Genomic DNA, 15,018 nt, shown 5'->3' with positions numbered 1-15,018 from the left:
GCTTTGTTAAATAAACAGCACCACCCCCTGTCCTTGGGTTGTATGTGGTGTTATGACTCAGCTCATTCACTTCAATAGAACTGAGCTGCAGTACTACACCCAACCTGAGGACAAGAGTGGTGCCGGTCCTGAAAGAAACCAGTCATGTTTTTCTAACCCTTAACCCCTTTTAACTTTGCATATATTTTTCCAGTTTTTTTTATGAGGTTGCCCACTCTGGTGTCTTCCATCCAACTAGTGTCTATTGCGGCCGTTCTCCCTCCTTTCTGTCCTGTCTGTCTACAAGGAAATGTTGTGAATACCTTCCTTTATGACCTGTTCCCTGTTTATAGTCCGTCAGATAAATCTCTCTGTCTAAACCATTACACTTTCGTGGACCTGTTAGTGGTGGTAGTCCATATTCAAGGATTTTATGGCGTCTACTAAAGAAATGGCATTTATGTGCAAGGTCCAAGTCTACTAAAAGGTTTTCCCCCCATGACTGAGACTTATCGCCTACGAGGGGCGTTCCTTTAAGATTTCTCTGACCCACTTATATTTATCACAGAACATTGAAACTGCCCGTGTGTAATGATATAAGTGTCTATAGGTTTTGTGCCAATTGTCAACTCTGAACTGATAAATAAAATTGCAAAAAGCTGTCAAAACCAAGAGACGTGACCTTCTCACCAAAGGTGTCGCCTTCTGCAAGACGATGTCCCTGTTCAAAACTCACGTCGCCAAAATGGAAGCACACTCCTGCGCTTTGTAATTCTAGTGCGCCCCCTTATTTACCCGACCTCGCACCATCGGACCTCCACTTGTCTCCAACAAGGAAGGTATTTTAGATGATGTCCAGATAATGAGACCAACTTCTGAAGTCACATGGTGGCATTTGGAGCACCTGTCAACCTGTAGAGTATCATAAAGAGATGGGAGAAGTGTGTCCCCATAGAGAAGGACTAATCACTCTGCCAAGTTTCATTGCTCTCAGTCCACAGGAAGCGGGTCAGGGGAATTGTTAGCAAACGCCCCTTGTGTTTGAGCTCCTCTATCTCCATCAGTCCTGCAGTGCTAGTCTGGGGGGAAAACTTCAGAAGACTCTGCCATTGATTATAGTTGTATTCCACAATTAAAATGGCAGACTATTAAATTTGTTTCTATTAACTGCTCTTGTATCCTTTTCCATTCACAAGGTCTCACAGCTAGTCTGCTGTAGGCCCCGCCAGCCAGCGATGCCCGCTATCCAACAATTACAGCTCCTCGGATCGTGCACAAAGGACGTTTTAAAATGGAATAATGTAAAAAAGCACAGGAAGCTGGTTACCCCCTAACAGAGTTACACGAAAAGAGGACGCACGCTAGAATAAGAGGAATCACTAAGGCAGCGTTTCTCAACTCCAGTCATTAAAGGGGTTCTCCAGCGCTACAAAAGCATGGCCACTTTCTTCCAGAGACAGCACCGCTCTTGTCTCCAGTTTGGGTGGGGGTTTTCAACTTAGGCCTGTATTAGACGGCCCAATGCCTCCCATAAGCGAGTGCTAATCTACTAGATCGGTGCTCTCTTACCGAGCCCATTACATGGCTTGATAATCGTGTTTTTGTAGCGCTGGATAACCCCTTTAACACCAACCCAACTGGTCGTGTTTTGAGGATATTCCATGCAAAGAACACGTGACAATACCTGAAGCACTGAGCGTAATTTTATCACCTGTGAAATACTAAGGAAATCCTGAAACACGACCTGTTGGTGGGTCTCGAGTTGAGACACCAGTGCAATCTCTGTCCCCTTCAATCCAGCTCAAGAATAACCCTAATATACACTGGTAACATCTGAGACCACTGCCATTTCATGGACCTTTCCAATATTGAGATTAGACATGTGACCCTTTGGGGTTGTTTTCCTTTGGGTTAGAGCAGTGACAACACATGGCATGGCCTTCTGTGATCTACTTGATGGGGCCAGCGTTTCAAAATGTGACAACCTGACGCTACTACACTGAACATACAGAGAAAGAACATCCAGCAATAGGGGTCATGGGGTTGTCTTCTCCAATATCATATGTCTGGTTCATGGAAAAAGAACACCTAGCAGCCATTAGTGCAGTAGAAGCTGGTGGGGGCAGCATATGTTCTCAGCTGTTCTTGGTATGAATCCATGTACACTACATGCTGCTTGTCTCCCTTGGGGTGGATGTGATCTTCCAGCAAGACAATGCAGCATGTCACACGGCTAGAAATGTCTGACACTGTTTGGAAGAGCATGACCGAGACTTCCCAGTACTACCCTGGCCCCCTAATTCCCCAGACTTAACTTTAGTAAGACGTGTGGGACCAACAGGATGCTGGTGTTGGCACTATGGACAATCCAGCACCTGTGAGATGTGGTCAGCTTGGCTCCAGATACCCATGATGAGTCACTTCAGGCCAATCAGACACAAGACATCACAGCCTCCAGCATTATAACCACAGACGACAGCTCCTATGACATAACACACAGGAATCCATAGCTGCTCTCTTCATTCCTTGGTAGTGGGCGCTGCAGGGAAAATCTAACATTACCGTACAGGGCGGTTTATTGGGTGGTTTTTTTTTTGTCTAAAGTCACAGAAAATAAAAGCCCTTCAATGATTTACCCAAACCCATATATGCAGAGAAGAGGAAACTAAATGGCCTATACGGCCCTGTTCACACTGTGTTATACTATGTGCAGCAGGATCCAGGATTAGGCTGCTGGATTCCAGCCAGACGAGACTCATTAGTGGATTCATGTTATGTGCAGTTTTAGGCTATGTTTACACAACGTAACTTTTGTATTAATCACGGTCGTTGTTGCCAATTTGCAACAACGGCCGTGATTAATAGAAAAGTTACTTTGCCCTGCAGTCAGAGGGAATCCCGGCTGGAGTGTATACACATAGTATATATACACATAAATTACATACACATAGTATACACTCCGGCTGTAATCCCTGGCAGACGCACGAAAAACTGACATGTCAGTTTTGTACGGCCACTATTCATTGAATAGCGGGTGCATAACACTGACAGTGCACCCTCATCCCAATTCAGCACAAATTAAGTTCATCCAGCCAATACTGTAGTACCAGCCGGGTTACAGAACGGCTGGTGTCTCAAGCGCTGTACACACCACAGGACAGCGCCAGGAGAGCTCCCACTTGTACTTCCACGGCATCGTTGGAAAAGGCTCTGGATTGGGCTGAAACGTCCACTTGTCGCATATATGTGTATTGCACCAGTTAGGTGCTTAATGCTGTGAATACCTGGCTATGTCTTATTGCATTCTGTTAAACAAAGGTATGAACACTTTTGCATACTACTAGTGATGAGCGAATACTGTATTCGATTGAATAGTAAGGTATTAGATCTATCGAATAGTTCGCCGAATATTCGATAAGCGTTCAAATCCCCCAGCTTCCAGTTTTTACCTCCAAGTGGTCAAATAGATGTTTTTCAATAATCGATTACTTGTTCCCATAGACTTTAATGGGATCGAATATTCGGGAAACATTCGTACGAATATCGAATATTTCACTATTCGCTCATCACTACATACTACTAAAGAATGCTCCGGATTTTCTTTCCTGTATGACTTTGGGTTGTTCCCCTTCGGTTTGAAGCACTGATACTTGGCTGATAGTTGGCCAGTGTAAAAGGGACTTTAGCTGTAGAGCAGTGATGGGAAACCTTCGGCCCTCCAGCCATTGCAAAACTACGGCCCTTCACTGACAAAACGTTCCCTTATCAGACGCCACCGCACAGTAATGGGATTTACTTCTTTATTCCCGCAGCTTCAGCACAGGGTGGGTACAGAACAGGTATCCGATCCAACAGGGCCGGTGTAGTGGGAACAAATACTGGGCGCCAGGAATCAATTTCATACATAAAGGACGCATCTATTCTGTAACATACATTCATGCCATGGCGGATGCTTGATGACATCACAGATGTGCTCCGTCTGCAGTTATTTTTCCGCTGACAGGAAGGATACCTTTTAACAGACTGCCGAAGCTGGGGAGCCACATGGGGAGAAGCACTGTGTTCGGGTACTATTCACATGGATGCAGTAATTATACTATAGCTGTGAATGGAGTCTATAAAAATCTATGATCCAGAAACAACTCCAAGTAGATATATGGGGCAGAATTCTGCAGAAGAAAACTCTATAAGAAATCTGTCAGGTGTGAACTGAAATCCATGGTGATCAATAGGTTTATCACCAGTAAGTTCTGAGCTGCTTGGATGCAAAGTATTAACCCTTTGGATGCGGATAAAACATGGAATAAAGATCAAGAGAAATAATCATCACTTGTCGTACGCTAAGACCGATTACACAATTTATCTGTGCGTGTAAAAGCACCCCTAGGACTGCATCCAACTTCTTCAGCTACTGAGAATCAAATGCCACATGCTCGGGTTTGGATTCACTCATCTCTTCTCTGGAGTCATCAGACGGCTCCCAGCCCTGTGTAATACAACAGGATTCCAGGATGTGTGATTTCTGCTGGCAGGACATCGCTTCTATCGCTTACCAGCCTCTCTTTATGAAATAGGGTCAATAAAGGATGAAGAGTCATGTGACCTGACCCAAACGCCACCACAAGCTCTGTACTTACAACTCTATTAGTAGTATCTACCGTGCATCACATCTTCTACCAGTGAGGTTCCGAGTCATGGCTGGAAGAAATGTTCATGACGGTCTGGGCCGAATGGGGAATTTGTCATCTGTAAAGTCAGTATTGTATACTTAGACTGCATCTATTCGATTCTGGGTTCTCCTCTATGTTCTGCAGCAATGAACTTCATTTAAAAGATTATATCCATCCCTGGACAAGTCTATCCTATGCACCTAATAACATTCATAACTTTCCCTTAAAGCCGTACTGTACGCTGCTAAACCCTCCCCCCCAACTCGCAGGTATCTTTCTGTTGGTTTGACTGAAAAACGTTTTTTCTTCCACTGCAGCTGAGTCAATGAGGTGTGGCCCAGGGCATCCGTGCCTACACTCGTTACACCTCCCCTTCTTTCTTCTCCTGCAGCAAGTAGTTTGCATCATAATAGCTCAAGCATGCACCATATTGTCCGGATGACACATACTATGATGATGAAAACTACTTGCTGGGGGAGAAGAAAGAAGCCTAATGCACGGACGCCCTAGGCCACGCCTCACTTACTCAGCTGCTGTGTAATAAAAAACATTTTTTAGTCAAACCAAGCCACCACCCGCAAATATGAGGAGATAACCTGGAAGGACTTCTGCTCAGGAGAACGACGGTTTAGTAGCCTACAGTGTCGCCTTAAAGTGACTCTGTACCCACAATCTGACCCCCCACAAACCACTTGTACCTTCGGATAGCTGCTTTTAATCCAAGATCTGTCCTGGGGTCCGTTCGGCAGCTGATGCAGTTATTCTCCTAAAAACAACTTTTAATCCTACAGCGCTGTGTCTAACGGCCGGGGCTTACATTTGTATATGCATTAGGCTGGCACCACCTCCCCGTCCTTCATCCCCACCTTCCTCATCATTAGGAATGATCCAGGAACATTTACTGCTGTTTAAGCTTTGCACAGGTGTATTAACGATCCAGCCCATGTTCATTATACACACAGGTGGGGAATAAGAGACAATCTGCCTGGATCATTTCTAATGATGAGGAGGGTGGGGAGGAAGGACAGAGAGGGTGTGCCAGCCTAATGCATATACAAATGTAAGCCCCGGCCGTTAGACACAGCGCTGCTGGATTAAAAGTAAATCGTTATCGCAATAACTGCATCACCTGCTGAACGGACCCCAGGACAGATCTTGGATTAAAAGCAGCTATCCGAAGGTACAAGTGGTTTGGGGGGGTCAGATTGTGGTTAAAAAGTCGCTTTAATGGTCACCTCACAACTTGGAACCAAGATCATTCTAAGTTTCTGGCTTTGAACATCACTGTTTTTCACCCAGGTCAGAATCATAAAAACGGCTAATTCAGCATCTCAGAATTCACACAGGGGAGAAGCCCTTTGTATGCACTGAATGTGGGAAACGTTTCATTCGGAAAAGAGTTCTAGATAAACATCTGAAAAGCCACACAGGGGAGGAACCGTTTCCATGTCCAAAATGTGGGAAATGCTTTAGCCAGTATTCAGATCTTATTACTCATAAGAAGAGTCATGCGGAGGACTTGCCGTATTCATGAGTGGAGGAAAGACTTTCCTCAGAAATCAGGTCTGGTTTACCACTGTCAGTATCCTCCTCCACTCCAAGGCGGGTAAAACAGGCGCAGGTCCAAGAGGTAATAGTGATATAAGATATCATAAAATTTATTAAAAGAATTATGCCAGCGACACAACGCGTTTCGAGACCGGTCCAGTCTCTTTATCAAGTGTTTAGACACTTGATAAAGAGACTGGACCGGTCTCGAAACACGTTGTGTCGCTGGCATACTTCTTTTAATCAATTTTATGATATTTTATATCACTATTACCTCTTGGACCTGCGCCTGTTTTACCCACCTTGGAGTGAAGGAGGATACTGACTGTCTTTAATCCCTGTGGGGATTAGTCGGGAGTGGCTGCGGTTCATTCACATGCTATCAGTAAGAGTTGTGCCTTAGATCAGCACAACCTACTCAGGTGAGAGTTCTATGTGCTTACTTTCAGCCCTGTCTGAGTTATTTTGGTTTACCACTGCTGCCACACATGAGTCTGTTCTCATGTTCAGAATGTGGAAAATAACCCAGGAATTTTACTTCAACATGTTCACACAGGTTAGAAGATCTGACCTTTGATTAAAACTTTTCCCACATTCTGGACATGAAAATGGCTTCTCCCCTGTATAAAGTCTCACATGCTTAACAAGATCTGATTTCTGAGAAAAACTTCTTCCACATCCAGTACACGAAAACGGATTCTCCCCCGTGTGGCTTCTCTGATGCTGAACAAGGCCTGACTTTTTTGTGAAACATTTCCCACATTCTAAGCATGGAAAGGGTTTCTCCCCCGTGTGAATTGTGTGATGCCTAATGCCCCTATTCCACTGGTTGTCAGAGGAGCAAACAAGCGCTCTCAGCGCTTGTTTGCTCCTCGTTCCCCGCTCGCTGCCGCCGCTATTCAGCGCGGCTGCAGCGAGCAGGTGAGTGCGGGAGGGGCGGCGGGTAGCTGTGGGGGGGCTGCCCGGGGGATCGCTAGATCGTCCGGGCAGCCCATAGGATATAGCAGCATCTGCTGCCGACGCTCCTATTCAACGGAGCGACAGCAGCAGATCGCTGCTATATCAGTCGCTTGTTTTTCAACATGTTGAAAAACAAGCGACTGCAACGATCAGCCGACATGAACGATGTCGGCTGATCGTTGCACTCTATTCCACGGGACGATTATCGTCCGTAGCGGCCGATATCGGCCGAATATGAAGGATGATCGTTCCGTGGAATAGGGCCTTAAATAGAGCAGATTTTTGGGTAAATCGTTTCCCACATTCAGAGCATGAGAACAGCTTCTCCCCTGTGTGGATTCTCTGATGATGAAGAACAGCAGATTTCTGGGTAAATCGTTTCCCACACTCAGGACATGGATATGGTTTCTCCCCCGTGTGAACTCTCTGATGATCTTTAAGACCAGATTTATACTTAAAGCACTTTCCACATTCAGAACATATATATGTCTTCTTCATCGTGTGAATTTTTTATGTTCATTAAGATCAGATTGTTGACTAAAACAGTTCCCGCACTGTGAACACAGAAACAAGTTCTCTCCAGCATTACCTGGCTGCTTGAAATGATTCTGAGATTCATGAAATGGAAATGCTTTGCAATCTCTAAGCCGGATACTTAGGGAGCAACCAAACGGTGACTGATCCGGAGAAGGTTCCTCTGCTGGTAACAAGTCTCTGCTGCGGAGCTGTGGATGGATAGTTTGGGGGATGAGGTTGTCTCCAGGCGAATACCTAGAGATGTCAAAACCTACAGTCTCGTCCTGCTCTTCCAAGCTCTTCACGTGACCATCTGGAGGAGGAAAGAAAGTCCTTTTTTTACTAAAACTATACAGGTAATAAATCAAGTAACTGGACTTGATCATGAAGTAAAGTAAAGGCGATACCGCAGCTCTGCCACGCTGAATGCAACCCGAAAACTCCTGACTACAACCATTATCTAAGGAACTGCTCCGAATATGTGACGCACAACTCGCTCTTGTCTCGGTTATGGATGCGATGGACGATTAAGTAATATGGATAGGTTGAACGCGTTTGTGTACGATAAAAGTAACCATTAAAAAAAGAATACGTTAAATGGTCTGCAAAAACGCAGTGATACCCCACCCTAATTCTTTTGTTATTGCGCATGGCGTAAAATTAAAATATTCATAAAGATAAATTGCAGAGATGATGAATGCGGCCCTGAAGGTCTCATCATCTACGGTCCCGATATAAGATGGATAACATGAGACTCACCTGAGCCGAGCTCTACGGGGTCCTTCTTCTCACCCAGGGGATCCCCCCTCATAAATGGCTCTTCTTCTCCCGTTATAACTTCAACTTTGATATCGATCAGATCTTCAGCCTTACCCCATACATGGAGGAGAGAATACACAATGCACTTTAAGCCTAGGAATATTTAGGAGGATGCACAAAAGAATAATAACTATATTATTTAAGGGCGGGGGTATCTCGGGGTCATGCTTGTGCACTACACCTATTAGCATTACTAGCCCCCCTGATTCAGTATACAAAAGATCTTGAGAAGCCGGTAGATATAAACTAACTTTGAATCTTTTGAATATTTAAATATCCTGTCCAATAAAAAAGAAGACCGTCCATGTCGTCAGTCCTATGAGGGAGAAAAAAAAGAGTAAATCTACTTTAGGACATGGACAGGATTACAGGCTTCTTCTCCAATACTCGACCTCCAGTAACATCACTTTGTGCTGCCGTCAGTAACTTCTTGCCCTGGTCTGATGGGAGTTTCATCTTCCCAACAGGCTCCAGCTCTCCCCAGAGATTTCTCATAGAACCGAGATCAGACCTCATTGCGCTCTATATGGAAAAGTCAATTTTTTCTTCTTAACCATTCATGTACTTAAAAACTGATGGCCACATACAGCCACAAAGACTGCACAATATTATATGTGAGGAAAGATCGCTGCCTGGGATAGGAAAAAGCTTTGGCTATCCAGGCATGAGGGGAATTGTAGTTTTGCAACAGCTGGAAGGCTGAAGGTTCCCCATCCCGGCTATGAAGGGAATCTACATGTTATGTAGGACAGTGTCATCTCCCCCTCCATCTCCCTGCTCCTCCTGCGGGACAGTGTCATCTCCCCCTCCATCTCCCTGCTCCTCCTGCAGGACAGTGTCATCTCCCCCTCCATCTCCCTGCTCCTCCTGCAGGACAGTGTCATCTCCCCCTCCATCTCCCTGCTCCTCCTGCAGGACAGTGTCATCTCCCCCTCCATCTACCTGCTCCTCCTGCAGGACAGTGTCATCTCCCCCTCCATCTCCCTGCTCCTCCTGCGGGACAGTGTCATCTCCCCCTCCATCTCCCTGCTCCTCCTGCAGGACAGTGTCATCTCCCCCTCCTCCCTGCTCCTCCTGCAGGACAGTGTCATCTCCCCCTCCATCTCCCTGCTCCTCCTGCAGGACAGTGTCATCTCCCCCTCCATCTCCCTGCTCCTCCTGCAGGACAGTGTCATCTCCCCCTTCATCTACCTGCTCCTCCTGCAGGACAGTGTCATCTCCCCCTCCATCTCCCTGCTCCTCCTGCAGGACAGTGTCATCTCCCCCTCCATCTACCTGCTCCTCCTGCAGGACAGTGTCATCTCCCCCTCCATCTCCCTGCTCCTCCTGCGGGACAGTGTCATCTCCCCCTCCATCTCCCTGCTCCTCCTGCAGGACAGTGTCATCTCCCCCTCCATCTCCCTGCTCCTCCTGCAGGACAGTGTCATCTCCCCCTCCCTCTCCCTGCTCCTCCTGCAGGACAGTGTCATCTCCCCCTCCATCTACCTGCTCCTCCTGCAGGACAGTGTCATCTCCCCCTCCATCTACCTGCTCCTCCTGCAGGACAGTGTCATCTCTCCCTCCCTGCTCCTCCTGCAGGACAGTGTCATCTCCCCCTCCATCTACCTGCTCCTCCTGCAGGACAGTGTCATCTCCCCCTCCATCTACCTGCTCCTCCTGCAGGACAGTGTCATCTCCCCCTCCATCTCCCTGCTCCTCCTGCAGGACAGTGTCATCTCCCCCTCCATCTACCTGCTCCTCCTGCAGGACAGTGTCATCTCTCCCTCCTCCATCTACCTGCTCCTCCTGCAGGACAGTGTCATCTCTCCCTCCTCCATCTACCTGCTCCTCCTGCAGGACAGTGTCATCTCCCCTCCATCTCCCTGCTCCTCCTGCAGGACAGTGTCATCTCCTCCTCCATCTCCCTGCTCCTCCTGCAGGACAATGTCATCTCCCCCTCCATCTCCCTGCTCCTGCAGGACAGTGTCATCTCTCCCTCCATCTACCTGCTCCTCCTGCAGGACAGTGTCATCTCCCCCTCCATCTACCTGCTCCTCCTGCAGGACAGTCTCATCTCCCCCTCCATCTACCTGCTTCTCCTGCAGGACAGTGTCATCTCCCCCTCATCCATCTACCTGGTCCTCCCGCAGGACAGTGTCATCTCCCCCTCCATCTACCTGGTCCTCCCGCAGGACAGTGTCATCTCCCCCTCCATCTCCCTGCTCCTGCAGGACAGTGTCATCTCGCCCTCCATCTACCTGCTCCTCCTGCAGGACAGTGTCATCTCTCCCTCCATCTACCTGCTCCTCCTGCAGGACAGTGTCATCTCTCCCTCCATCTACCTGCTCCTCCTGCAGGACAGTGTCATCTCCCCCTCCATCTACCTGCTCCTCCTGCAGGACAGTGTCATCTCTCCCTCCTCCATCTACCTGCTCCTCCTGCAGGACAGTGTCATCTCTCCCTCCTCCATCTACCTGCTCCTCCTGCAGGACAGTGTCATCTCCCCTCCATCTCCCTGCTCCTCCTGCAGGACAGTGTCATCTCCTCCTCCATCTCCCTGCTCCTCCTGCAGGACAATGTCATCTCCCCCTCCATCTCCCTGCTCCTGCAGGACAGTGTCATCTCTCCCTCCATCTACCTGCTCCTCCTGCAGGACAGTGTCATCTCCCCCTCCATCTACCTGCTCCTCCTGCAGGACAGTGTCATCTCCCCCTCCATCTACCTGCTTCTCCTGCAGGACAGTGTCATCTCCCCCTCATCCATCTACCTGGTCCTCCCGCAGGACAGTGTCATCTCCCCCTCCATCTACCTGGTCCTCCCGCAGGACAGTGTCATCTCCCCCTCCATCTCCCTGCTCCTGCAGGACAGTGTCATCTCTCCCTCCATCTACCTGCTCCTCCTGCAGGACAGTGTCATCTCTCCCTCCATCTACCTGCTCCTCCTGCAGGACAGTGTCATCTCTCCCTCCATCTACCTGCTCCTCCTGCAGGACAGTGTCATCTCCCCCTCCATCTACCTGCTCCTCCTGCAGGACAGTGTCATCTCCCCCTCCATCTACCTGCTCCTCCTGCAGGACAGTGTCATCTCCCCCTCCATCTACCTGCTCCTCCTGCAGGACAGTGTCATCTCCTCCTCCATCTCCCTGCTCCTCCTGCAGGACAATGTCATCTCCCCCTCCATCTCCCTGCTCCCCGTCCATCTACCTGCTCCTCCTGCAGGACAGTGTCATCTCCCCCTCCATCTACCTGCTCCTCCTGCAGGACAGTGTCATCTCCATCTCCCTGCTCCTCCTGCAGGACAGTGTCATCTCCCCCTCCATCTCCCTGCTCCTCCTGCAGGACAGTGTCATCTCCCCCTCCATCTACCTGCTCCTCCTGCAGGACAGTGTCATCTCCCCCTCCATCTCCCTGCTCCTCCTGCAGGACAGTGTCATCTCCCCTCTATCTACCTGCTCCTCCTGCAGGACAGTGTCATCTCCCCATACATCTCCCTGCTCCTCCTGCAGGACAGTGTCATCTCGCCCTCCATCTACCTGCTCCTCCTGCGGGACAGTGTCATCTCCCCCTCCATCTACCTGCTCCTCCTGCTGGACAGTGTCATCTCCCCCTCCATCTCCCTGCTCCTCCTGCAGGACAGGGTCATCTCCCCCTCCATCTACCTGCTCCTCCTGCAGGACAGTGTCATCTCCCTGCTCCTCCTGCAGGACAGTGTCATCTCCCCATACATCTCCCTGCTCCTCCTGCAGGACAGTGTCTTCTCCCCCTCCATCTCCCTGCTCCTCCTGCAGGACAGTGTCATCTCCCCCTCCACCTATCTGCTCCTCCTGCAGGACAGTGTCATCTCCCCTCCATCTACCTGCTCCTCCTGCAGGACAGTGTCATCTCCTCCTCCATCTCCCTGCTCCTCCTGCAGGACAATGTCATCTCCCCCTCCATCTCCCTGCTCCTCCTGCAGGACAGTGTCATCTCCCCCTCCATCTACCTGCTCCTCCTGCAGGACAGTGTCATCTCCCCCTCCATCTACCTGCTCCTCCTGCAGGACAATGTCATCTCCCCCTCCATCTACCTGCTCCTCCTGCAGGACAGTGTCATCTCCCCCTCCATCTCCCTGCTCCTCCTGTAGGACAGTGTCATCTCCTCCTCCATCTACCTGCTCCTCCTGCAGGACAGTGTCATCTCCCCCTCCATCTACCTGCTCCTCCTGCAGGACAGTGTCATCTCCCCCTCCATCTACCTGCTCCTCCTGCAGGACAGTGTCATCTCCCCCTCCATCTCCCTGCTCCTCCTGCAGGACAGTGTCATCTCCCCCTCCATCTCCCTGCTCCTCCTGCAGGACAGTGTCATCTCCCCCTCCTCCATCTCCCTGCTCCTCCTGCAGGACAGTGTCATCTCCCCCTCCATCTCCCTGCTCCTCCTGCAGGACAGTGTCATCTCCTCCTCCTCCTGCAGGACAGTGTCATCTCCCCCTCCTCCATCTCCCTGCTCCTCCTGCAGGACAGTGTCATCTCCCCCTCCACCTATCTGCTCCTTCTGCAGGACAGTGTCATCTCCCCCTCCATCTACCTGCTCCTCCTGCAGGCCAGTGTCATCTCCCCCTCCATCTCCCTGCTCCTCCTGCAGGACAGTGTCATCTCCCCTCCATCTCCCTGCTCCTCCTGCAGGACAGTGTAATCTCATCCACCATCTACCTGCTCCTCCTGCAGGACAGTGTCATCTCGCCCTCCATCTACCTGCTCCTCCTGCAGGACAGTGTCATCTCCCCCTCCATCTCCCTGCTCCCCCTGCAGGACAGTGTTATCTCCCCCTCCATCTCCCTGCTCCTCCTGCAGGACAATGTCATCTCCCCCTCCATCTACCTGCTCCTCCTGCAGGATAGTGTCATCTCCCCCTCCATCTACCTGCTCCTCCTGCAGGACAGTGTCATCTCCTCCTCCATCTACCTGCTCCTCCTGCAGGACAGTGTTATCTCCCCCTCCATCTACCTGCTCCTCCTGCAGGACAGTGTCATCTCCCCCTCCATCTACCTGCTCCTCCTGCAGCACAGTGTCATCTCCCCCTCCATCTACCTGCTCCTCCTGCAGGACAGTGTCATCTCCTCCTCCATCTACCTGCTCCTCCTGCAGGACAGTGTTATCTCCCCCTCCATCTCCCTGCTCCTCCTGCAGGACAGTGTCATCTCCCCCTCCATCTACCTGCTCCTCCTGCAGGACAGTGTCATCTCCCCCTCCATTTCCCTGCTCCTCCTGCAGGACAGTGTCATCTCCCCCTCCATCTACCTGCTCCTCCTGCAGGACAGTGTCATCTCCCCTCCATCTCCCTGCTCCTCCTGCAGGACAGTGTCATCTCCCCCTCCATCTACCTGCTCCTCCTGCAGGACAGTGTCATCTCCCCCTCCATCTACCTGCTCCTCCTGCAGGACAGTGTCATCTCCCCCTCCATCTACCTGCTCCTCCTGCAGGACAGTGTCATCTCCCCCCGGACAGTCCTGGGGATCCAGAGGAGCGGGACATCTCTCTGGTTGATTCCTCTTACTGGATCCATCTGTAGGAGACACACACAGTGACTGAGTATATTGTGTATATGTGATGAGCAGATGATGGGGGGTCTAGGGGACCCCAATACTGCTCTCTCCTTTACCATCAATGAGAGTCTCCTCTTACCCGGTGATGTGAGGGGCCGGTGGTCCTCCATCATGGCCTCCTGGTACAGATCCTTGTGTCCTTCTACATACTCCCACTCCTCCATGGAGAAATAGACGGCCACATCCTGACACCTTATAGGAACCTGACACACACAATGATCCAGTCATCATCCAGACCCATCATCCCTTGTGTTCCTGGATGATGTCCCAGCATTCCCAGCAGCATTGCTCACCTCTGCAGTCAGCAGCTCCATCATCTTGTGGGTGAGTTCTAGGATCTTCTGCTCATTGTTCCTCTCAGGTATCAGTGAGGGAGGTGGAGGCTCCGTGATGGGGCCCCGGGCCCTGCTCCATCCTCCTGACCTGCTGCTGCTGGGGGCCACACACTCTCCACATGTCTTCTTCACTACTGTGTAATCCTGAGGATGGAGAGACCCTGATAAATATCACTATATACAGAGCCCCCACCTCTCCGCCCATGTCCTGTATTATTACTAGAGAGAAGAGGGAGGTCATGTGACCCATCCCCCAGAATCCCTCACCTCTCCGCCCATGTCCTGTATTATTACTAGAGAGAAGAGGGAGGTCATGTGACCCATCCCCCAGAATCCCTCACCTCTCCGCTCATGTCCTGTATTATTACTAGAGAGAAGAGGGAGGTCATGTGACCTATCCCCCAGAATCCCTCACCTCTCCGCTCATGTCCTGTATTATTACTAGAGAGAAGAGGGAGGTCATGTGACCCATCCCCCAGAATCCCTCACCTCTCCGGTCAGCAGGTAGATGATCTCAAGGGTGAGGCGGAGGATCCTGTCTCATTAGTTATCCCCTTCCGCTCTCATTGGTGTATATCTGGTGTTTGCGGTGTCACTTTCCCTCCATCGGACACTAACGTTTAGCTCTTAAA

At 50.1% G+C, this 15,018-nt stretch overlaps 1 protein-coding gene across 1 annotated transcript in view; it reads right to left on the bottom strand.

The window, feature by feature from the left end:
* Window positions 1-14,316, bottom strand: part of LOC138799069 (zinc finger protein 585A-like) — a 201,897-nt gene extending 187,581 nt beyond the window's left edge. The window contains exons 1-2 of the mRNA XM_069979834.1: window positions 14,131-14,316; window positions 13,914-14,011 (exon numbers count right to left, since the gene is read on the bottom strand). Of these exons, the coding sequence (XP_069835935.1) occupies window positions 13,914-14,011; window positions 14,131-14,215 (183 nt within the window). The 5' untranslated portion in view covers window positions 14,216-14,316. The remainder of the gene's footprint in view (window positions 1-13,913; window positions 14,012-14,130) is intronic.
* Window positions 14,317-15,018: the final 702 nt, after the last annotated feature.

The sequence above is a fragment of the Dendropsophus ebraccatus genome, chromosome 8 (genome assembly GCF_027789765.1).
Source record: "Dendropsophus ebraccatus isolate aDenEbr1 chromosome 8, aDenEbr1.pat, whole genome shotgun sequence".
Taxonomy (NCBI): Eukaryota; Metazoa; Chordata; class Amphibia; order Anura; family Hylidae; genus Dendropsophus; species Dendropsophus ebraccatus.
Note: the sequence above shows the minus strand (reverse complement) of the source record. Positions and strands in the feature narration are given on the sequence as shown.